We start from the raw sequence: 25204 nt of genomic DNA on the forward strand, positions 1-25204 counted from the left end.
GTCGGAGTAAGAAGTCCTCCAGCTTGACAGTATTTTGACACTATTTTGAAATAACCACCTGCTGTGTAGCCACGGACTAAGTTATTTCGGAATAGTGTTGCAGTGTAGATGTGGAAATAAGCAAATTGCGTAGCTTATTTTGTGTTAATTTCAAAATAACTTATTTCAGAATTTGGCACTGTCTACACAGCACCAAATTTTGAAATAAACCGCTATTCCAACATGTTCTTTAACCCTCATGCAATAAGGTTTATAGGGACGTTGGCATAGTGAGCCCATTATATTTTGATATCCATTATATTGTGGTATCCCGAAATAGCTCTGCAGTGTAGATGTAGCCCTGGGCTGCACTGTGGACTGGCTGTGTGAGGACAAGCGATCCTACCTCTCTCTTTGTCCCTTATCATATCTCTAAACCTGCCATAATGGTGCTTACCTCCCATTTAAAACAGCAAAATATTTACATAAGCAGGTCTCTTATTTTCCTACTTACGTTTTATTTCTGTCTTTTTCTTTTTCCTTTCTTTTTCTAGATTTTTATCTCCCTTCAGAGGAGATATATGATCCATATTGCTAAATGATTCATGTTGATAAGCAAAACAATGCAGAACATTGTTGTGAAGTGAGTTTGACAGTGTTAAAAATCTGACTGAACCATTGTAGGCAAAAGGATAATGAAGCACCAAGACCAAGTCCTGCCCTGTGTCTGGGCAGCCAGCACAATGAGGATGATAAAGGACCCTAGTAGGTGGATCATATACACAAGGAGGCCCATGCACACAAAAAGGGATGTATCCAAAGCTATCAAGACAGGACTTAAGGGTATTCTTGTCAAGTGGCCCTTGTTTCCACTATCAATTAACACACTAGAGGTACGTCTAGACTACATGGCTCCGTCGACGGAGCCATGTAGATTTGTTTGTTCGGCAAAGGGAAATAAAGCCGCAATTTAAATAATTGCAGCTTCATTTAAATTTAAATGGCTGCTGCACTGAGCCGACAAACAGCTGATCAGCAAAGGGAAATGAAACTGCGATTTAAATAATCACGGCTCATTTAAATTTAAATGGCTGCCGCGCTGAGCCGACAAACAGCTGATCAGCTGTTTGTCGGCTCAGCGCTCTAGTCTGGACGCTCCCCTGTCGACATGAAAGCCTTTTATCGACTTCCCTGGTAAACCTCATCCTACGGGGCATAACGGGGAGGTCGATAAAGGGCTTTCAGGTCGGCGCGGGAGCGTCCAGACTAGCGCGCTGAGCTGACAAACAGCTGATCAGCTGTTTGTTGGCTCAGCGTGGCAGCCATTTAAATTTAAATGAAGCTGCGATTATTTAAATCGCAGCTTCATTTCCCTTTGCCGATCAGCCTAATCTACATGGCTCCATCGACGGAGCCATGTAGTTTAGACACACCCTAGGAGGTTACATAACTCACTAACTTTTCCCTGAGAGGAAAACTGGAATGTGAAAGAGACGAGCTAAGAAGTTAATGGGAAGGATTCATTCCAACAGCTGCGTGGGTAATTTTCCAGTGTTTTGGACTGAATTTCCCATTTTTTGGTTGTGTGGAATGAAACTCTAGACAGAGCGCCAGGTTGTGTTCTGTGACTTTTTTTCATCTTCATAAAAATTACTGAAGAAAGGCAGACGATCCCAGAGACATGGATGCTGATCTTATTTTTGTGTACATCGAAGTAATGCTGTTGGAAAGCTGTGTGCGAAAATGGCATAAAACCAGTTAGACCCATACTTGTACCTTGCATAGTCATTTTTAGCTGGGCAAACTGCATAGACCACAGTCTGTTCTGACTAGGTTATATCTTACAGTCATTTGAAACTCCTTTTGCACATGTATCAGTTACTACATTCAGTATAAGATGGCGAAGAACTGGTTCTCAGTCAGCCTTGAATGGTGAGGACGCTCTGGACCTATTACAGAGTAAAATCCTGAAGTAGTTATACTTTGCACTGTCAAATAAAACTCTCATGGCCTTCAGGAATTGGCTCACTGCAAAGTAAATGAATTGATTTATTATGAAGATCTGTTATAAACACAGCAGTTTCCAGAACATTTTCATTTGGGCCACAAGCAGAGATGGGTGAATAATTGATCTTTTGGTTCAACAAGCAAACAGCACCCCCCCAGAAAAATCAGAAAAATTATTCAGTTTTGTTTTGAAAGTGTTTGGAATTTCTCAGCAAATGAGAGAGGTCCATTTCAGGAAAACCATAGGTACGTGACCTTTATAACATTTAGTCCACAGTAAGCTTTGGAGGCCCATGTTAGAGCAAGGACTTGAGCTCAGAGCTTCCCATTCTGAATTAAGGCTCCAAACTATCAAGCTCAGGCCTACCAAAAGTGTTAGGAGAGAGAGCAGAAAAAGGCACAACTGGCTTGGGGCGCAGCGATTCAAAAGAATAAGCATGGCAGCCCGTGCTGTCTCTATTCAATTTTGATGACTACATTTTGCTTTTATAAATTCCTTCAGCCCTTGAATTATATTAACGTTTTTTTATTTGCGTTCTCGCTGTGTATTTTTGCTGTGGGCTGTTCGGGATCATTCCCTTAAAAACTTGCCATATTCCTTTGCAGAGAGTTGCATTTTGGTGGTGTTTGAAAGAAGTCCCGTAGACAATTTATTAAAGCATTGTGGGATGATATATAGTTTAGATGAAGTTAAAAGACAGTGCGGTGGCTAGGTCTCTTAGGGTCTACACAGCACCCTTACCTCAAAATAAACTAACCAATTTGCACTATGCAAATTGCGTAGCTTATTATGAGGCAATTTCAAAATAAGGCGCTATTCTGAAATGTCCCTTAACCCTCGTGGAATGCAATTTACAGGGACGTCAGAATAGCAAGCCCATTATACTGGAGGTTTTCTGAAATAACTCTGCAGTGTAGACATAGCCTAAGGTGGGACTTCTGAGACCTAGATACAAGCCCCTACCATGAAATCTGCCATGAACTCTGCATGTGATCTTGAGCAAGTCAGGCCCTCAGGTTCCAGCCTCCAAACATCAGGAAAATAGTACATCCTTATCACTTAGGAATGTTGTGAGGATAAATATATTAAAGAGTGTAAGGTTATTCTGATAACTTATGGTGATAGGGGCCAAGTGATTACAGGTGCAGACTGTTATAAATGCAGTCTATATTGATTGCCACTTAGGTAAAATATATCTAAACTGTGCACAACTTTACTTGTTAAGCTCCCACTGAAGTCAAATGAGTTTTGCCTAGGTAATGCCTAAGGGCCATTGAGGATATGCCTGATGTCTCACTAGTGTACTGGTGCAGTGTGGCTTGTTCAGGGTTTTCCACAGCAATGTATTTTCTCAGTATGTGTCTCTTTTGCAGTAAGGAGCTCAACTCTAGGATCAGCTGAATGTCGCCATACACTACAGTGTGCACTCCAGAGGTAAGAGCATGAACGAGAGCAGGAGGAATGTCAAAGATAACGTAACAGTTATTAGAAGATTTAGCCAGCGTGGCCCGAGTCTGTCAGGGGTGGTGCAGGACTCCCACTGGCGCTCCCCTGAACTGCAGAAGGAGAGTGGCCTGAGGCTGGGGGGAGGGAGAAGGACCAGCCCTGGGATTGGGTTGGGGAGCAGGGTGGGTGGGGTGGCCCAGGATTGGGAAGGGCTGGAGAGACCACAGAGGCCTCTGATAGTGGATTCCAGACCCCAGCCCAGTGGCAAGAGGGGGCCGTGGAGGCTTTCCAGTGGTGCTCCCTAGACACAGTCCAGGGGCAGAGCGGGTAGGCACAGGCCAGGGAAAGGATGCCATTCAGGCCTTCTAGCGTGGCCATGTTGGGAGGTCCAGCAGTGTTAGGGGGAACACTTGTGGGCCCTTGGGGCCTGGAGCTGCACTGCCCAGACCTGGTAGTAGAGCCACTGGGACTTCCCCACTGCCCCTGGTCCAGTGTTGGGATCAAGGGACTGGGGCAAAGGGTTTGGGTCAGGGCAATGGCAAGATAACAAGCCCCGGCTCCAGCTGACCATTCTCTTCCTGGGGTGGCTGCCCGCAGTGGTCACTCTGCAGTACAATTGTCCTCTGTGCTTGCTGCCCCCTGTGTTAACTGTGCAGTATCACATCCCTCCTATCAGCCCCTCCCTTTCCATGTTATGGAAAACAATGGAATTCCAGGCACATCCTGTTTTTCTGCCACAATGAAACCCTGACCTTGCTTTAAGTTAGGACAAAAGGAAACTGCTTATCAAATGGTCTTAGCTGTTACCGTTTAGGAGAAGTTCTTGAACAAATGGACTAGCAGACGTGTGTGTGTGTGTGTGTGTGTGTGTGTGTCTCTCTCTCTCCAATATACTAGCAGACGTGTGTGTGTGTGTGTGTGTGTGTCTCTCCAATATATGTTGTTTGGTACCTCTGACACTGGAAGAGATGCCAACAGCAGCATCTGTTTCTCCTCTAGCAAATGGACTACATGTGGTTACAGATGCTGAAGAGTCAGGAGGCCTCGTATAAAATAAAAGAGCAGTAGCATTAGTGCTACCCAGATCTCTGTAGCTAAAGCTCTGCAGCCCACAAGTGCGCACTTGCTGGTTTGCACTACTTTTTTAAACAGACTGTCAGATTCTACAGTGGAGAAAGATAGAAGAGGCTAACTACTGAAATGTTTCATTGTAATGCATCGTTCAGAATGCCAATTTCCTGTATGCTCCTATCTATGGGACTACAAAAACTTTGTAGTCTGGACATCATGTACATCCCAGTGTGTTTTTACTGTTATTAATGCTCAGAAACCCATTGAAGGTAACAATATGTAGCTCAACAGTTACGTTGATTCCTCTGAGACACAGCGTCTATATTACTGTCTTTACTATGTAGTTGTAAATACCCTGTTCATAAAGTCTTAGTTGAGCCCTGGCATCTATCTGACGTGACATTACCTACTGACAGTGGTTGAAATAGGGAAATATTTGTGTTTACCAGTTTAAACCCTTGTATTCAGGATACAACAGCCTCATAGAAAACAGCTGAAGAAAAGGATTTGGGGTGAAATTGTGGCCCCTATAAGTCAATGGTAAAGCCCCCATTAACTTCAATGGGGTAAGAAGTCACTCTTGTTTTTTAAACCTTTATACCAAACTGGGTGGGGTTGCAACTTCTTTGGAGGATAGGGACATAATTCAAAATGACCTTAGCAAGTAAGAGAAATGGTCTAAGGTAAATAGGATGAAGTTTAATAAAGAGAAATGCAAAGTGCTCCACTTTGGAAGGAACAATCAGTTCTATACATACAAGATGAGAAGCGACTGTCTAGGAAGGAGCATGGCGAAAAGAGATCTAGGGGTCATAGTGGACCACAAGTTGAATATGAGTCAACAGTGTGATGCTGCTGCAAAAAAAGCAAATATGATTCTAGGTTGTATCAACCGGTGTATTGTAAGCAAAACTCATGAAGTCATTCTGCCGCTCTACTCTGCACTAGCTAGGCCTCAGCTGGAGTACTGTGTCCAGTTCTGGGCGCCACATTTCAAGAAAGATGTGGAGAAATTGGAAAGGGTACAGAGAAGAGCGACAAGAATGATTAAAGGTCTAGAGAACATGACCTATGAAGCCAGGCTTCATGAACTGGGCTTGTTTAGTTTGGAAAAAGAAGATTAAGGGGGGACATGATAGCGGTTTTCAAATATCTAAAAGGGTGTCACAAGGAGGAAGGCGAAAATTTGTTCCTCTTGGTTTCTGAGGACAGGACAAGGAGTAATGGGCTTAAAGTGCAGCAAGGGAGGTTTAGATTGGACATTAGAAAAAAATTCCTAACTGTCAGGGTGGTCAAATATTGGAATAAATTGCCAAGGGAGGTGGTGGAATCTCCCTCTCTGGAGATATTTAATAACAGGTTAGACAGACATCTGTCAGGGATGGTGTAGACGGAGCTTGGTCCTGCCTTGAGGGCGGGGGGCTGGACTCGATGACCTCTCGAGGTCCCTTCCAGTCCTATGATTCTATGATTCTCTGATTGATTCTATACTGCATGTGTTTCAATGGAAAGGTGCTAACGTCTCTACCCTGTAACAAGGTTTCTTTGGTGAACCCTTACATGCATGCAGAATCTGACTGAAATGAGTGGGACTCCATGCAAATGTACCAGTCCATCCAAACAGAGCCTATTGCCTGATAGGGACCTATAAAATAACCCCAAAGTGTTCAGACATTGAAGTGGATGGGTTATCCACAAGGACTCTGCACTCTGGGAGAACTGCCCATAGGCAGTATGCCAGCCTTTGCCCAGCTCCCTGGACCTCACTGAACACTGGCAAATGCATAGCTGGAAACCAGTCTGTCTCATTGGTGTGCTGGCAATATCAAAACAGATGTTATGTTGATGCCAATGCATTTAGTATTTAGACTTGATGTACTGCTCATAGGATGCAGCAGATCTTGATCTCACTTATTATAGCTTTACACCCATGGTATAAGTTATGCTGAGTGTTTGCAAAAAAGCCTGCAGTCTAGATGCAGCCTTAGCCTAAGCATTAGCAAGGGATTCCCAAGCATCTTAGTTTAGTTAGCCCTAAAGGACACACAGAGCTTGCATATATAGCCGTTGGAACCTACAGTGGTGATAGTTCGCGCACACGTGCGTGTGTGTGTGTGTGTGTGTGTACCTGCACCTGCTTTAACCTTGTAAAAAACTCTTATTTATTTTTCTTTTAGTTAGTGCTATGGAACTGGCTACAAGCATTGACGCTGGTGAGAGATTTGAGGTACAATTGATCAAGTGTAAGTGACTGGACCTCTAGAAGTAACTTGACCGTTGTTGTGATTTTTGGTGTAAGGGATTATCCATCACAAAGGCAAGATAGACTGGACTAAACAAGGGGACTGTCTACGACTCCATGTTTTGGTTGTTTGTAGTGCAGGAGTTCACACTTGGTTGGTGAAATCCAAGTTTAGAACATGCAACCAATGTGGGATTTATGCTCGGCAACAGTCTGCCCTGAGGCTGGCACTCCCAGTCATGAACCACTCTAGACAGCTTGCCAGGCAGTCTACACTAGCTATATTGTTAACCCCAAGCATTCAAAAATAATGAGTAAGCTCCCTGACATCATACAGTTGGTTTAAATGATCATAAGCTATTAAAAGAATAGTTTGGAGGCTTTTTATGAGTTGTTTCCTGCGTCTTTAAGGTGCCCTGGTTAAATGTTCAGGCTCTTCTCTTAAGCCAGGAGGACCAGAAGCTTTTTTTTTTTTTTTTTTTTAATGAAAATTGAGATTCTCAGTTCCAGTAGTTCAGTCTGTAAAGGAAACTGTGAATTCCTCAAGGACTGGCAAAGCACTCGCCATTGCTAGTGCTGTGTGAACTACAGCAGCGCAAGACTGAGGGTGGGACAAGTCCCTGCAATTCTCAGTGTAGGTGCAGCTGAAATGGTGGGGGGGGGGGAGGGGAGAGGGGCAAACATTCAGGGTGGTGGTGTTTTCCCCCATCTTGGACAAATGTGTGCTGCTGTGTGTTTATTTCTGAGATCACACCGTAGGATAGGCTGTAGCTTGTAACCACAATCTGGAAAAGAGGGTGGCTCAGAGCCACACCAGAGATTGCATCTTGCAGAGCACAGTCTCCACCAGGGCTGTTCCTTGTGTACAGGCAATAAGCAATCTACTTCATAGATTAGGATGAAGAACATCCCCCACCCTGTGTCCCAGCCCTGCTCCTGATGTTGGTATAGAGCCATGGCCCTGCCCAGTCCTCCAAGCACACAGACTGCTTTTGTGAGTGGTCATTGCACCAACCAAGTGGCATAGGAGGACTTGTTATGTGTCCCTGGTTAAGCAGGGGTCACTCACAGTCTAGCCCTACTTGTTTGATTTTTATAGCACCTTTATTTATGCATAATCCCACCTTTTAGGGGAAAGCCTGGGAAGAGAATCCATGGATCTCATACTTGGGTTTATATCTAAGTCTTTCATTATGAATAATTCATTTACACAAGGGTGTAGTTGATAAAGCATAGTTGTGTGTGTGATATGATCAGCCACACCAAATGACTAAACATACCATAGAGCTGCCGATCTGCTGCTAAATTCACTCCCTTGGATTTCCTTTCCATAGTTACACCAGCACATAAACACTATACGGTCTCTTACAAGGCAAGTTAAAAAATGGAAATCTATTTTTCAAGCCAAAATTCTTGACCAGTTCTACTATTTTCTGGGCTTGCCTGGGCCTGAACCAGAGATTTAATTTAAATGTTTAATAATGATATTAATCTCCATACAGAATCCCTGAAAATCCTGCAGTCTGATCAGTGAAATAAGTTCAGTAGACGATTTACTAGAAAGATAAATATAAAATGTTCGTATTTTTGATTATGGAAATAGTGGACTTTTTTTCCTTTGGATGAGGAATGAGGTTGGCCCAGTGATTAGGGAAGAAATCAGGAGCCCTGCAATCAATTCCCTGCTGTGCCACAGGCATTCTATCAGATCTTGGACAACTTAGCCTCTCTGTGCTTAGTTTTCCATCTGTAAAATAAAGATCAGAGCACTGTCCTGCCTCATTGATAGGGACTCTGCCAAATTCACAGCCATGAAAAACATGTCATGGACCATGAAACATGGACAGTCCCTGTGAAATGTGATTTTTGTGTGTGCTTTTACTGTCTACTATGTAGATTCCACAGGGGAGACCAGTGTCTCTGAAATTGGGGGTTCTAAACCGAAAGGGAGCGGCAGAGAGGCCACAGAACTATTTTAGAGGGACTGCGATATTGCCACGTTTACTTCTGTGCTGCCTTCAGAGCTGGAAAGCCAGAGAGTGTCGGGTGCTGACTGAGGGCCCAGTTCTGCAAGCAGCAGCACAGAGGTAAGGATGGCAATACCATACCATATCATACCATGCCATGCTTACTTCTATGCTGCTGCTGGCAGCAGCTCTGCCTTCAGAGCTGGGTTCCTGCCCAACAGTTGCTGCTCTCCAGCTGACCAGCTCTAAAGGCAGTGCCAGCACCAGCAGCAGTATAGAAGTAAGGGTAGTGATACCACAATCCCTCCCTAATGTAACCTTGGGCTCCTCCATCATTCCTTTTTTGGGTCAGGACCCCTACAATTACACCACCATGACATTTCCGATTTAAATAACTGAAATTATGAAATGTATGATTTTTAAAATCGTACAGCCATGAAATTGACCAAAATGAATTTGGTAGGACTCTTCTCATAGTGGTGTTGTGTGGATAAATAAATACACTTAAGGCTATATCTACACTGGCATGATTTCCGTTAAAAGCATTTGCGGAAAAGAGCATCTAGATTGGCACGGACACTTTTCTGCAAAAACACTTTTTGCGGAAAAGCGTCCGTGCCAATCTAGACACGCTTTTGCGCAAAAAAGCCCCGATCGCCATTTTAGCCATCGGGGCTTTTTTTGTGCAAAACAGTACTGTGCTGTCTACACTGGCCCTCTTGCGCAAATGATTTGCGCAAGAGGGCTTTTGCCCGAACGGGAGCAGCATAGTATTTCTGCAAGAAGCACTGATTTCAGACAGTAGGAAGTCAGTGTTCTTGCAGAAATTCAAGCGGCCAGTGTAGACAGCTGGCAAGTTTTTCCGCAAAAGCAGCTGATTTTGTGGAAAAACTTGCCAGTCTAGACACAGCCTAAAGGTTATAAACTCCTCAGATATAATGATAAAGGGTAGGCATATAAATACCTTTATACATATTGAACAACATCCTGACCAGCATAGTCACAAAAATAGTCATGGAAGCTTTCCTATGTTAGTCTGCTGTGCTGGCCAGTTCCAAAAGGGTATGTAACACTACAGAGATTTAGAGACTATTGTGATGCACAAAATCCCTGCTCAGCTGTTGCCCTTCATAAAGTTACCAGATGGCCAGTTTTCAACTGAGCACTTGGACGAAAAGGAACACTTCCTGCAATTCCACAACCCAGTGAAAATAAGTGAGCGAGTGGGGAGGGAGGCAGAGTGAGCAACGGAAGGAGGGAGGATGGAGTGGGGGGGGGGGTGGGCGAGTGAGCAATGTAGGGAGGGGGATGGAGTGGGGGGCCAGAGTGAGCAGTGAAAGGAGGGGGGATGCAATGGGGGGCAGAGTGAGCAATGGAGGGAGGGGGGGATGCAGTGGGGAGCAGAGTGAGCAATGGAGGGAGGGGGGATGCAATGGGGGGCAGAGCGAGCAATGGAGGGGGGATGCAATGGGGGGCAGAGCGAGCAATGGAAGGAGAGGGGATGGGTGAGAGGGGTGGGACCTCAGGGGCAAGAATGTTGGGTTTGTTTAGTAAGAAAGTTGCTCACTTGTAGGGTGGACCATATTTCCCCATGCCAAATATGGGACACCAAGGTGGGGGCTGCCAGTGCTTGGGGCTTTAGCCCAAAAGGGGAGGCTGCTGGAAATTGGGGTTTCAACCTGGGGGCGGCACGTGGCCCTCAGGACTTCAGCCCTGCAGCAATGGAGGGTGCTGGCACTTAGGGCTCCAGCCCCGTGGGGCAGGGGGAGGAGTTGCTGGTGCTGGGAATCATTTGGGGGTGTTTGGGGCTCCAGTGCCAGAGTGGTTGGGAAGAGGAGCTGCTGGTGCTTGGCGCTTCAGCCCTGCAGGGGTGAGGAGGCGCTGATGCTCAGGGTTCCAGCCCCACAGTGGAGAGGGGGGGGAAGGGGCCACTGGCGCTTAGGGGGCACTTGGGCCTCCAGTCCCAGAGGAGGGAGGAGTAGAAGCCACTGGCACTGGGGGGAATTTGGGGGTGCTCAGGGCTCCAGCCCCAGCGTGGTTGGGGGGAGCTGCCGGTGCTTAGGGCTTCAGTGGCTGACCCCTGCTGCAGGAAAAATACAGGACAATGTGCCGGTTTTTTTTAAAAGTCAGGGCGTTCGGAACAGCCCTTAAATACGGGACTGTCCTGGTAACAACGAGACGGATGATCACCCTAGTCACTTGGCCAAGGAAAATGAATGAGACTGAATCTACAGCCTAGTAATTAGGGCCCTCAGGTAGGAGGCCTCTATTCACACCTTTGCTGCAGGGACTGTTGAATTGTTTGGCAAACGTGCAGAAGCTTCAAGAGGCTAGTTTGGGAATGCCCCACAGCTCAGGGCTTGGCCCTCTCCTGGAGGCGCCAGTTAGATCCCTTCTCCGCATCACACAGAGGGGGAGGATTGAACCAGGTCTCCCACAACCCAAGTGAGTCCCTGAATTACTAAGCCCATGGTCCCCAAATTATGGGGCATGCCCTGCCTAGGTGGCATGGAGGAATTCAGGGGGCACGGCAGGGTCTGGGTCAGACTCACGGAGTGGGGGGGGGGGGGAGGGGAGGAAGAGGAAGGAATTTCCACCCAACATTGCTCTGCTCTGCCCTAGCTCTGTCCTAGTGCCAGTCCCAGTTCCAGCTGCAGCTCTGGCCCTTGCCTCAGCTCTTGGCTCCCAGCTCCAGCTGTGGCTCTGCACCCCACCCTAACTCTTGACTGCAACTCCAGCCCAGCGCCCAGCCACAGTCCTGAGGCAGGGATGCAGCCAGATTAATGCCTGAAACTTGAAATGTATATATTGTCAGATAGAATGGAAACATTTCATTTCTGTGTTCTCAAAAAGATTTTGATTCAAAATGTTTTCAGTGTGCCAGTAAACGTCAGAATATGTCTTTTTTCAATTTCAGACAAAACAAAACTTTTTTTGGATTGTTTCCAAAATTGCCAGTGAATAAAAACCAACCAGCCAAACAATCCAATATTTGTCCAGCTCTAAAATACTCTTCCTTTCATCCTGTGCTGGTACCTATTTTACGATATTTCCTAAATCTGCTGCGTTCTCCAGGTGGGATTCCTGACTGAATGAGTTGCAGCTGAGTTTTCCTGAAGCCATCTCTGAGTCTTGAAGTTCAGAAGCTCAATACAATTCCTGACTGTTCTGGCTCTGCTCCTCCTTAGAGTTTGTGTTCCATATGAGACATGGTTGTCCTGCCCAGTAAAAATGGAAGAGATCAAGAATTTTTCCCTTCTCAGACAAAATTGAGACATTACAATTTCTCAAGCAGCAGTCAGGTGGTTAAAGCACTAAGCCATGATGTGCAAGATCCCATTTCATATCCCTGCACTGAATTGGGCAGAACATGGATTTAAATGTAAATCTCCCAGTTCTCACATAGTCTATCAGCATTTTGAAGATAAAGTCCCTCCTGGACCCAAGAAACCACCCCAGTGAAAATTTTGTAGAAACCGTCATATTCTTGTGCAAAGTTTCTGTTTCAACAAATCAGCATTTTACCACAACAAATTCTTCAAAAAATTCCCCATCAGCTCTGGTAAGGGAATCACAATCTGACCCTACCAGAAAGTGCTGTGGTTTGTATCAGAGACGTTGTTGGCTAATGTCTCATCTGCAGGGCACTGAAGTACATACACCTATAGCAAGCCTGGGAAAACTACCTTTCATGGGCTGGATTTGTCCTGTGAAGCCACTGGATTGGCCTGTGGATGCAGTGGGGAACCTCAGGTAGACTCCCTGCTGGCCTCCTGCACATTGCTGAGAAAAATGGCTGTTGTGAACTTATGGGGCTCTGAACAGCTGTGAGCTGGGGCAGGGAGGAGCAGCTTCAGGTGCTGCTCCTGCCCCCAGCACAATCCCATTGACCAGTTTCCATCCAATGGGATCTGCCTGTTGTCAACAGGCAGCTTGTGAAGCACCCTCCTCTCCTCAGGCTCATAGCTGTTCAAAACCTGCATGGCCCATGCAGCCAGTGCAAGGGCAGGGCAGGGCAAGCAGGGAGTCTACTTGAGAATGCTGCTGGCTGGAAGTCAAGCAGGTAAGTCTCCTAGTCAGCACCTGCCTCTGACACCCCAGCCCTCTGCCCTCCCCACCCCACATAACCCAAACCTTCTGCCCTCATATCCCCTCTCAGATTCTGTACCCCAATTCCCTGCCCCAGATCACAGCCCAAACCTCTGCATCTTTTCCTGAACCCCAGTTTGCTGCCCCAAAGTTATAACCCCCTCCTGCCCATGGTCACTTCCCAAACCCCTCCAAGCCCTCTTGCACCCTAGTTCTCTTCCCCAGGTCACAATTCTCTCTTGCCCAAGGTCACAACCCAAAGCCATGCACACCAGTCCCCTAGCCCAGGTCACAATTGCCTCCTTCACCCAAACTTCCTCCCAGATGCCACACCCTTGCCTGCACCCCAATCCTTTCCTGCAAGCTCCCGTCTGCACCCAACCTCCATCTCTGACCCCGCACCTCCCCCATTAATATGGAAGAGTGTGGCCCTTGACAACTTTACAAATTCTTGGAGTGCCCCTCCCCCCTCCCATCAAAAATTATTGCCCATCCCTGAGCTAGAGGAAGGGAAAAATATTGGGACAATTAAAAACAAAGGACAACACAGCATTTACACATTTTGTTTTTATGTTTTTATTGCTTTAAACAGATATCTGGTACCAACCTACTGAAAAGAATAAAAGCTGCAATTAATTGGGTCATTGAAAAGGAATAAACCCAAGACACAAATTATTTAGAAATCAGAATTGCTACACAGTGTGAAGTATAAGATGTGAGCATTACTATTATTTTCCTGCTTCAGTTGATCAATTGACAGGTTGCTTGCCTGAATTCCAGGTGCAAATTCTCTTTAACAATCTAGGGAGAAAGAAGGAAAATAGGTTAAGGGTTGAATTTTTTCATCTGATCCACAGGAGATTTAAAACATTTATTTGCCCATGGCAGATAACAAAAAACTGTACATCAAGCAATTGTTCAGGGCAACGGTTCCCTGCTATGCATCTCCCAGTATGTTTCTGGCACATATGTTACAAAGATCTATCAACAAATGTGTATAAATGTGTTGTTTAAAATGAAGGCTATTATTCAAAGAGAGGATGTTCCAGAGAGAATGACATGCCCTATCTGGACTCTGCACCATCTTCTTGTGCCCTCCTTGTGGCATTGATACCCTGATGACTGATCCTAGGACACAGGATCCTGGCTGGAGAGGGTTAACAGCAGAGCAGTACTGAGTACTGGATAGACAAGAAATGTCTTCAAATCCCTTTATTGCCACACATCATATATCACTGCAGGCAACATTAGAACAGCTGTGAGTATCATTATATCCTGCCTCAGTATAGGGGATGGACTAGTAGTCCTCTTAATGTCCCTTCCAGCCCCACATTTTTATGATTATTCATCCTCCCTTTTTCAAACATTAAACATCTCTACCTCACTCACACCCTGCACAATCAAGCCTTGAATGTAAGCAAATAATGAAGGCCCATGAAGCTTAATCGAAGGGAATTCTCTATCAGTTCTTAGCCTGCAAAGTATCATGCAGACTAGAAAATAAAACAGTAAAATTCCCAGCTACAAACCTCTATGTGTTCACTGAAAAAATTAACTTTACTTCATGCAGATAAGTTACCTTCTTGCACCTGAAGATGATAGAAGCACCAGGGGACAGCAGGCGGTCTTGACTCAAAACAACAGCCTCTTGCCTCACATAGTTCAGCAGAGATGCCAGGGTAACCACAGTTTTTTCTGAGTTTTATCTCTTCAATACAGACCTTCTTATCTGTTTGGTTTTTTTTAAAATAAAAGGCATGTTACCTTAGCTTTCTTTTATCCTATTTGTTACCAGTACGACCATAGCACACAGGAAACCCAGTCATGGACGAGGACTCCAGTGTGCCAGGTACTGTACAAACAGAACAAAAATCCTGCCACTGCCCCACATAGCTGACAATCTAAGTGTAAGACAAGAAAGAACAGATGGAAGCACACAGCAATGTGGAGCCTTATGTGATGTTTATTTGTGATCTACTGACAAACTGTTAGTTTAATAGCGCTGGACTCTGCTTTAGAAATAGAAGGACAGAGTCCCTGCTGCGTCAGATGTACAGTGGCTGTGGTGACGAGGGTGCTCTGTCAGGGAGCTGGTTACAGCTCCTTGATTCTCCATCCAGCCTTGGTCACAGTACAGTTTAGAGCAACTAGGGACCAGCTGCTAGATGGAGATTGTGGGAGAGCATGATGCTTTGGTTACTCCCATCGCTCTGAGGCTCTGGACTACACTGCATCTCTCTTGAGCAAAAGCCTATGCAAATGAAGCACGGATTAGCATATTGCCATGCTTCATTTGCATAATTAGGGGCCATTTTTGTGCAAGAGGCTTTTGCACAAAAAGGAGCTGTGTAGACGGCTCCTTTTTGTGCAATAACCTCCTCTTGTGCAAGAGCCGTTCTTCCTGAAAAAATTAGGAAGAACGGCTCTTGTGCAAGAGGGGTTTTTGCACAAAAAGGAGCCGTCTACACTGCTCCTTTTTGTGCAAAAGCCTCTTGCGCAAAAATGGCCCCTAATTAATTACACAAATGAAGTGTGGCAATATGCTAACCTGCACTTCATTTGCATAGGCTTTTGCGCAAGAAGGAAGAGTATAGATGTAGCCAGTGAGTGAGGTAAAGGGAGTGCAGTGGGGGCAGAGAATTTGACCTGCAATTCCTACATAAAGTGAGAACAACAGAAACTGTCTGATTTAAATAATCTGGCAGAATGAAGGAATCCAAATCAGATCCCAGTACCTGGAGGCAAAAAGTTACAAGTTTTAATAGTAGGATAATAACTGGCTTTGTACAGATTGTGAACTTCTCTCATCTGGGGCATGCGTAACACAACAACAATTCAGCTTAAATGATACATTAGGGAGATTTGGCCAATGAGTGAACGGGATAGCCAGGCCAGTCCTCTCAACATAGGTATGAATGGGGCTAAGCCATGCCTCTTTAGGCTAAATCCAAAGTAAAGGAAGGGAGGCAGGAAGCCATCCTATTTCAGGGAGGTTGCAGGGAGTATGTGTCACAGGCAAAATGCTTCCTAGAACTGCCTAGCATGCAGGAGCAGAGTCAATGGTGGAGTCATGATCTTGCCTGTGCCTCAGCTCTCCCCACTAAAACCAGTGGTGCTATCTCCCCCTTCTGCAGCTTGTTTCTTATGAATCCCATGAGAAACATGTACCATTTATAAAATAAAATGCTTCTCCCCTCTCCACATACACTCAGAGTACAAAATCAATCTGGACTCTGAGAGCTCATGTGGGTTCTCTATCTCTAGTCTATCATATAATCCGTAAGAGAGGTTCTGTTAGAAAACGGTGCCTGTTAATAACCATGCAACCTCACTATCTTCAAACAATAACCTCAGTGCCCAATGCCTTCAATGCATTTACAGGGATATTAACTAATTGGAACATAGAGCAGAAAGTTGTTGATGATGCCCAAGAAGGAATAAAACACATCTTACTCCCAGGCTGTGTCTACACTGGGCCACTTATTCCAGAAAATCAGCCGCTTTTCCGGAATAAGCTGCGAGCTGTCTACACTGGCCCTTGAATTTCTGGAAAAGCAACGATGCTCTACTGTACAAAATCAGCTGCTATTCCGGAAAAACTATTCTGCTCCCGCTCGGGCATAAGTCCTTATTCTGGAACACTGTTCCGGAAAAGGGCCAGTGTAGACAGCCCAGTAGTCTTTTCCGGAAAAAAGCCCCGATTGCGAAAATGGCGATCGGGGCTCTTTTCCGGAAAAGTGCGTCTACATTGGCCACAGACGCTTTTCCGGAAAAAGGGCTTTTCCGGAAAAGCAGCCTGCCAATGTAGACGCTCCTTTTCCGGAAAAACTGAAAACGGAATAGTATTCCGTTTTAAGCATTTCCGGAAATTCATGCCAGTGTAGACACAGCCCCAGAGTTGTGGTGGCTCTTCAGGGCCCACAGGAGTAAAGAGCTGGTTGTGTCTTTCCATTAAGGTAACTGGAAAGAACTGAAAATAGAGGGGAGCAAATCTGATGAGCAAGAAGCTGCCTTGTGTGTATACTCGCTTTTCAGAAAGGAATCACATTTACATTGTTTTCTATTTGACCCATTTTGTTTGTTTTACTCTCTTCCTCCCCCCCCCCCCATGCTCTTCCCTGCTAAATAGAGATCAGGTTACCTAGGGGTTGGAATGGCAGCATTATTCATCTTATCTTTGAGTCATTTTTATTACCTTTCATAATCCTAGAGACCAAATGTCTTATGGATGCTGACCTTAGCCTGTAAAATATTGAGGTGTTCATAAACCAAACTGCTAGAGCAGCTCTGATGTGCAGTAGTTGTGTGAATAATAAGAAACTTTCTAGACTTACCTTTCTAGTGCTGAAGAGTGCTTTGTATTCTCTCCTTGTCAAAACATTTCTAGATATGTGATACTCCAGGACAAGCTTTACACAAGGTTTGCCTCTGGCATAAGCTGCCTAAAAGAGGTTTTTTCTGTTAAGGAGCTCTTTAGCTCTCAAGCATTTTTCAGGTAAAACTACACATCTTCCTTTTGGAACTGGGTGTTGAAAGTGTTAAGGGGTATATCACCCCCTGTCTGTTTGATGTCGTGTCTTCTCTTGGCCTTACATAAAAGGATTTTAATTCTAGGGTCTGAGTATTCTAGATACCAAAGAAAGGGTGTTCTTGAAGGCAGGTGTTTCACTACTTCTTTGGCTGGTTCTTACTAGCCAAAAACAAACTTGCTCAAGTGTATGTGTTCTGTACTCTTCAATTACTCCTGGTAAGAGTTAGTGGCTTCATTTACAGATGAGAGTCTCTTACCGTTCTAGACTTGAGTGGGTCCTACTAAATTAGAACTAAGCAACTAGAAGAGGCAACCCCGTTAGGTATTTATTAATAGTACTGAACACCAGATAGCTCTGAAGTCTTTGCAAGGTACTCTGTGGATTTCTGAGTTTAAAATTAATTCATTTATTCGGTATAGGGCCCAATTCTTTATGCAGAAGATTCTATCTCCAGCCTGGAATCTCTATAGAATAGTTTCCTCAGGCAAGTCCTTTCATATCTTGAGTTACATCTGTGACTCAACTCTTGCCATATGCAGCATGCAAGCGCAGCAGAATTTCCCTTTATGCGACATGTTGCAGGATTAGAACCATGTCCCTACAGTTCTGATTCAGCTAGGTCTGGAGTCTTTAAAGATTAAATTTAAGAATATCTTTTCAAATATTAAAAGAAAGAGGCAAAATAATACAGGATTGCAGACTTCCCCAGGGTATGTCTACACTACAGCGCTAATTTGAACTAACTTAGTTCGAATTAGTTAATTCTAACTAAGCTAATTCGAACTAATGCATCTAAAACTAAAAACTAGTTCGAATTAGCGTTTTGCTAATTCGAACTAGCGCGTCCACATTAAGTGGACCCTGAACCGGGGTTAAGGATGGCCGGAAGCAGTGCCGGCAGGGCATCAGAGGAGGACTTAGAGCGTGGAGATGCTGTCTCAGGCTAGCCAAGGGCTGTGCTTAAAGAGTCCTGACCCCCACCCCAGACAGACAGTTCTCAGGGGTGCCCCGCTTGCAAAGCAGTCCTGGCTTGGATTGCCCGGAGTACCCACACTGGGCACATCACAACACTCGGCCATCAGACCGGCTGCACTTGCCAGGCTGCCATCTGGGGAGAGGAGGCAATTGGGGGGCTGCAGGAGAGCTTCCACCCCCAGAAGCCCGCAGAGCCAGCCCAGTCCTCCCCATCGGGGGCACGTACCCCATTCCTCCCTCACCTCCTTCCACTTACCCTTCCCTAGCCCCTCTTCTTGATGTACAAAATAAAGGACAATTGTGTTCAAAAATGGAATCTGTCTTTATTGAACAAAACTGGGGGAGACTGGGAAAAGGAAGTGGGAGAGGGGAAGAGAGAGGCTGGGAGAGGGGAGGGCAACTACAATGATCAGGGGTTGGGAACAGGTCCCATATGAAGAGAGGCTAAAGAGACTGGGACTTTTCAGCTTAGAAAAGAGGAGACAGAAGGGGGACAGGATAGAGGTCTCTAAAAGCAGGAGTTGGGTGGAGACGGTGCATACAGAAAAGTTCTTCATTAGTTCCCATAAAGAAGGACTAGAGGACACCAAAGGAAAGGAACGGGTAGCAGGCTTCAAACTAGTAACAGAAAGTTGTTCTTCACAAAGCAAAGAGTCAACCTGTGGAACTCCTTGCTGCAGGAGGCTGTGAAGGCTACAACTAGAACAGAGTTTAAAGGGAAGTGAGATCAAGTCATGGAGGTTGGGTCCATGGAGTGGTATTAGCCAGGGGGTAGGAGTGGTGTCCCTGCCCAAAGTTTGTGGAAGGCTGGAGAGGGATGGCACGAGACAAATGGCTTGGTCACTCCCCTCCAGGGTCCCTAGGGTTGGCCGCTGTCGGCAGACAGGCTACTGGGCTAGATGGACCTTTGGTCTGACCCAGGACAGCGATTGTAAGCTCAGGGTCGGGGGTTTCAGTGGACCACCTTGATTTTCATGCACACCTGCTCCTGGGTGGCCAGGCTGGCAGCTCTCCTGCCCTAGCCGGCCACTTTCCTGTGCCTAGTGTGGAGGTCGTGAATGAGGTCCATGATGTCCGCACTAGCCCAGGCGGGTGCCCGCCTCTTGCGGTCCCGGGCAAGCTCCCAGGAGCCGCCAGCCTGGTCCCGGGAAGAGGGGGAGGGCTGGGGGGCATCGGGTGGGTGGCTCCATCTGTGCCAGGTGCAGGGTCTGCTGGCTGGGTGCTGGCAGGCTTGCACCTGGCACGGGCACCATAGCCAGCCCGTGCCCCTTTAAGGGGTCCGGGGCTGGGAGGAGGGCAGACGAGTTTCCCTGGTGTTGGCCAGAGTGGCCACCAGGGAAAGCTGGGAAGGGTTAGCCTCCCACTAGTTCGAATTAAGGGGCTACACACCCCTTAATTCGAACTAGCTAGTTCGAACTAGGCTTAATCCTCGTGGAATGAGGATTACCTAGTTCGAACTAAGCGCTCCGTTCATTCGAATTAAATTCTAACTAACGGAGCGCTAGTGTAGTGCCTTTGAAAGTTAGTTCGAACTAACTTTGTAATGTAGACATACCCCCAGAGAGTTTATTCAAGGAATAAGCTAAATTGGGAGCAGAGGTTCTGCAGTTGGGGCATTTTACCTGGAAATCATAATGGGCGGGATGCAGTGAGTGAGTTGTGGGGGAGAGGAGGAGAACAGAAAACTGATGTTAAAATGCGGGAGGGGGTGAGTGAAAATGGAGAATACGAGGAATTGGGAGAGACTGGTGTCCAGGAGTCTTTTTAGCTCAACACTTAAAGGTCCTCTGAAACCTTGTTTTTTCCTGACCTTGGATCAGATAATGCAGAGTCACTCTAACCCTGGATAGCCACTTAGAAAACAAATTTAAATTAAGCAAGACATTTCTAACTTTAGCCAACAAGGCTGTAGTGGGACCATTTTTGGTTACTTGCTTACTTCTATCCAGGAGAGAAAGCAAATGACTTGTATATCTCATGTGAAAAAACTGAGACACAGAAGACGTGAAAGGAAGGTTGAATGTTGCCTATACTAGCGTTTTTCACTCTTTTTTCCTCTTTGCAGTGTTCTAGTAGAAATTCGCACTCATTTGTTTGTCCTTCTTATTGTGTAAGTTTCCCACCTGGGCACATTTTTGCATGGTTAAGCACTAGGAAAATCAGACCCATTTCTGACCGGTACATTACATTTCTTTGGGAGAGGTGTGAAGCACCAGGGGACGTCTGGAACTTCTGAACTGAAACAGCATCCTGAATTCCTGCACTCCTCAGGAGAGATTCCTGGAGGCCCACAGTTCGTTCTGGTTTTCGGATCCACATTACATCGGCATGGAGCTATTTAGAACAAAAATCAGCATTACCATATGTCTCTTTTTATATTGGTGTTTTTATCAATGGCACGTTCATTGGGCTCAAATAGTCATACAAATATAATTTTACCATAACCCACTGAAACCAGAACTAGTTTTGTGGCACCTTATAGACTCAGGGTATGTCTACACTACCCCCTAGTTCGAACTAGGGGGGGTAATGTCATACGGAGTTGCAAATGAAGCCTGGGATTTGAATTTCCAGGGCTTCATTTGCATAAAGCCGGCCGGCGCCATTTTTAAATGCCGGCTAGTTCGGACTGCGTGCCGCGCGGCTACACGCGGCACGAACTAGCTAGTTCGGATTAGGCTAGAGGATTAGGCTAGTTTGGATTAGGAGAGAGGAAGGTTCAACTGAAATTAGCATAGTTGTGCAGATGTAAAACCATAATCATAGAATCACAGAACACTAGAACTGGAAGGGACCTTGAGAGATCTTCAAGTCCAGTCCCCTGCCCTCACGGTAGGACCAAGCATCATGGGCAGTCAGTAATGCAGACAAGGTAAGGCAGAGCCTTCCCAAAATTGCCTACATGACTGACTGCCTAAGGTTGGGGCCGCTGCCAGGAAAGGTGGGGCTGCGGTGCAGCAGCCTGGCTCCGTCCAGCCCCCCAGGAAGGCAGCTCAGCTCAGCAGCTTGGCTGCCTGGGAACAATGAAGCATGGTGCATCAGCCCAGTTTCACTTGGCCACTCGTGTGGAATAGAGCTGCTGTGCAACAGTCTGGCTTTCTTCAGCTGCTGGGATGCATTGGGCCAGTGCGCAGGAGCCTGGCTTTCCCTGGACGCCAAAGAGAGCCAGACTGGGGCGACAGCACAGCAGCCGTAGCTCTCCACATGACTTGGAAGTCTCGGGTGGAAGAGGCAGGGCCTTGGTTGGAAGGCGGCAGGGCTGGGGTTTGCCTTCTCCAGCTGGCCTTACCGATGTCCATACCAGGCAACGTCTAGACCATCCCTGATAGATGTCTATCCAATCTACTCTTAAATATCTCCAGATGGAGATTCCACAACCCCCTAGGCATGTATTCCAGTGTTTAACCACCCTGACTGTTAGGAAGTTTTTCCTAATGTCCAGTCTGAACCTCCCTGCAGTGTAAGCCCATTGCTTCTTGTCCTATCATCAGAGGCCACAAGGATAATTCTTCTCCCTCCTCCTTGTAACACCCTTTTAGACACTTGAAACTGCTATCATGTCCCCCCTCAGTCTTCTCTTTTCTAAGCTAAACAGGCCCAATTCTTTCAGCCTTCCCTCATAGCTCATGTTTTCTAGACCTTTAATCATTTTTGTTGCTCTTCTCTGGACCTTCTCCAATTTCTCCATATCTTTCTTGAAATGTGGTGCCCAGAACTGGACACAATACTCCAATTGAGGCCTAACCAGCGCAGAGTAGAGCTGAAGAATGACTTCTTGTGTCTTGCTCATAACACTCCTGTTAATGCATCCCAGAATCATGTTTGCAAGTGTATGTTTTTTGTAAGTGTCACACTATTGACTCATGTTTAGTTTGTGGTCCACTATGACCCCTAGATCCCTTTCTGCAGTACTCCTTCCTAGACAGTCACTTCCCATTCTGTATGAGTGAAACGGATTGTTCCTTCCTAAGTGGAGCACTTTGCATTTGTCCTTATTAAACTTCATCCTGTTTACCTCAGACCATTTCTACAGTTTGTCCAGATCATTTTGAATTATGACCTTATTCTCTAAAGCACTTGCAACCCCTCCCAGTTTGGTATCATCCACAAATTTAATAAGTGTACTCTCTATGCCATCATCTAAATCATTGATGAAGATATTGAACAGAACCAGTCCCAAAACAGACCCTTGCGGAGCCCCACTTGTTATGCCTTTTCAGCATAACTGTGAACCGTTAATAACTATTGTCTTGGGGTATTTCAAAATAAGGGATCAGATACAAATTTTAATAGCTGGAATTCTAACATTATAATCTTTCAGTAAAGGCATCAGTAATAGATTGGGTCCATAGAAGTGGCTTAAATGCATCAAATCTAGTTAACTGCTGCCCATTTTTTGGTTGTCTAATTGGATTTCTGTGGCTGATTATGCAGTATTATGGCACAACAGTGTGCTAAGTTAAAATAAACAGTTTTCGAATAGCAAGTACCTATTCAGATGTCTATTACTACTCCTTCATGTATATTGCTGCTTATCTTCAAGAATGTCCTTAGGATTTATGGGGCCCTATGTAGTACTATTAAACTGGTGCCTTTATGCCCAATGGCAGCTAAGCGGGAGAGGAGGGTTGATGATTTTTTTTAGAGGTGTGATTTTATAATCTTCAGCAACACTCTAATGCAGGGGTTCCCAAACTTTTTGACATGGGGACCAGTAAATCCATTCATGAGTTTTTAGAGGATGGGTAACATTCATTTGCATATTCATTAAGCAAATGATGAATATTCAAATAAGTTGTTTCTGGTCCTCCCAAAGTCCCCAGTGCCAGCTTTAGCAAAGCTTTTGATACAGTCACCCACAATATTCTTGCCAGCAAGTTAAGGGAATATGGATTGGATAAATGTACTGTAAGATGGACAGAAAGCTGGCTAGACTGGGGTTTCCCAAACTTTTTACTTTAGTTGGAACCCATTTTTTTCAGTACTGTCTTTTGCAGCCCAAAAATATAAATGCATATAAAAAATAATTAAAAATTAATAAATGTTCAGTGTTTCACCCGACTGCATCCTCCACCTAGCTTGGGCCAGGGCTTGGGGGACCCGGCGCCGCATGGGCACTCCAGCATGCGGGAGTAGGAGCAGATTGGGGGTAGGGTATCTGGCTAGGAGGGAGGGTGCAAGGAGGGGTAGGGTTGCCAGGTGTCCAGTAATGTACCGGACAGTCCCGTATTTGAAGATTCTGTCCAGTAAACAAATTGAGAAAATACCAGACATATAAAATATCCGGTATTTTCTCATTAGGTAAGTTTTATTATTATTATTAGGTGTATCAGTCTGTAGCTGCGAACTGTCTGGCTGGTAGATGTGCTCACGCTGTGAGAGTGTGTCTACCAGCCAGTCAGTTCGCAACTACTCGAGGGAGGATATGGGGGGGGGAGGGGAAAATAGAATCCCCGGGGCCGGATTCACTCGTGTACCCAGGTCTGCATGTGCCCGGGTCAGTCCTGCTTCCTGTCAGCCGATTTGCCCCCGCCGGCCCCCGCACTTCTCCTCCCGATCTCCCATGTCCAGCCCCGCTGCCCCCATCTAGCCCTGCTTCTGGAGGCTGGTTCTCCAGTCCTCCTCCCAATCTCCCCTGTCCAGCCCTGCTTCTGCCGCCCGCTCCCCCCCCCCCCCCCCCCCCGATCTCCACCAGACAGCCCTGCTGCCCCCAACCCTGCTTCCCGGCAGCCGTTTCCCCCCCCACACACACACCTCCTCCCAGCCTGCCCTGCCCACTTCTCTCCTGGCAGCCACGCTGAGGCCCAGTATGTTTTTCTAGTGGCCCGGTACCGGGCTGCAGTCCATAGTTTGGGAAACGCTGCTCTAATGAAATATTTTAAAGCAAATGTTAAACCAAGGTCCTGTCAAGTAACACAATAAATTCAGAAACTGACCATCTATACCCGGGGTTGGCAAATGAATATTAAAGGGCTTCATTACTATTTGAATAGTTCAAGTTTCTGCTAATAGGTCTGGCAAGGTGACAGGCTTTTTCTCTTTTAAGGTAACTAGATCCTCTCCAGAGGAAGCAGAGCCACTGAACAGAGATAGGAAGAAGGACATTAAGGTGGGCATTAAGACCCAGTGGTGCCCCAAATTTTCAGGTACCCTACACAGCTGCATACTCTGTGTATGGGTAAGGATGGCCTTACTTATTTTGCCAACAATATGAGAGTTAAACTTGCTCGCAATGAAGTCAGTGGGATTTTGCTACTGAATTCAATAGCAGCCAGATCAGGACCATGGAACAATGCTTTGAGATGAAATGTTAATATTTTACAGTACAGAAATAGGAGATTTGTTCATGCTGCCATTGAAGCCAGCAGGAGCAGGCCTCCATGTAAGGACTTCTGAATGCAATAGCAAATAAATATACTTACCTGGTGCTTCTTCTCCTTCAGTCAGTGCACTGAGTCCTAAAATGAGGATGACTGAGAGTATCTGGATCCCTTTGTGTTCCATTGCAGTTTGGAGTCCTCCAAAAGAAAAAAGAGAGAATTTGGATCTAAGAGAGGTACCTCTCACATTCAGAAGGGTTCATTTTATAACCTCTTCTGTGTTTGTGCAGTAGGTTCAGATAACACTCTCCCAGACCATGCTCCACCTAGAGTATCTTTTTCTTTTGATATGAAAATGTAACCACGTATGTCATAGATGCAGGGGTGATATAGTGGTGATATATATTTGATAAAATGCAGACTGCTGTGATAAATTGCATTTATCATGCCCCTTTGACTACCTCACCGAAGCTCATTTCCTTGTGGGCACTCCAAACCTAGGAGTAGTTTGAAACTGCTGATACATGTTTCTAATAAAACAACTTCCAAGATAAATATTTTCCCTCCACATATAC

The 25204-nt window shown here is 45.8% G+C and overlaps 1 protein-coding gene across 1 annotated transcript; it reads right to left on the reverse strand.

Annotated features, from left to right (window-relative positions):
- Positions 1 to 14354: 14354 nt before the first annotated feature.
- Positions 14355 to 24813, reverse strand: LOC149525690 (trefoil factor 3-like). Its single transcript, XM_089774150.1, has 3 exons — positions 24732 to 24813; positions 20497 to 20643; positions 14355 to 14531 (listed from the first exon to the last, which is right to left on the reverse strand). The coding sequence occupies exons 1-3, from the start codon at positions 24811 to 24813 to the stop codon at positions 14365 to 14367; spliced, it is 396 nt and encodes a 131-aa protein (XP_089630276.1). The 3' UTR covers positions 14355 to 14364.
- Between the last annotated feature and the right edge of the window lie 391 nt (positions 24814 to 25204).

This window comes from Pelodiscus sinensis, chromosome 1 (assembly GCF_052426305.1).
Source record: "Pelodiscus sinensis isolate ZL-2025 chromosome 1, ASM5242630v1, whole genome shotgun sequence".
NCBI classification, from domain to species: Eukaryota; Metazoa; Chordata; order Testudines; family Trionychidae; genus Pelodiscus; species Pelodiscus sinensis.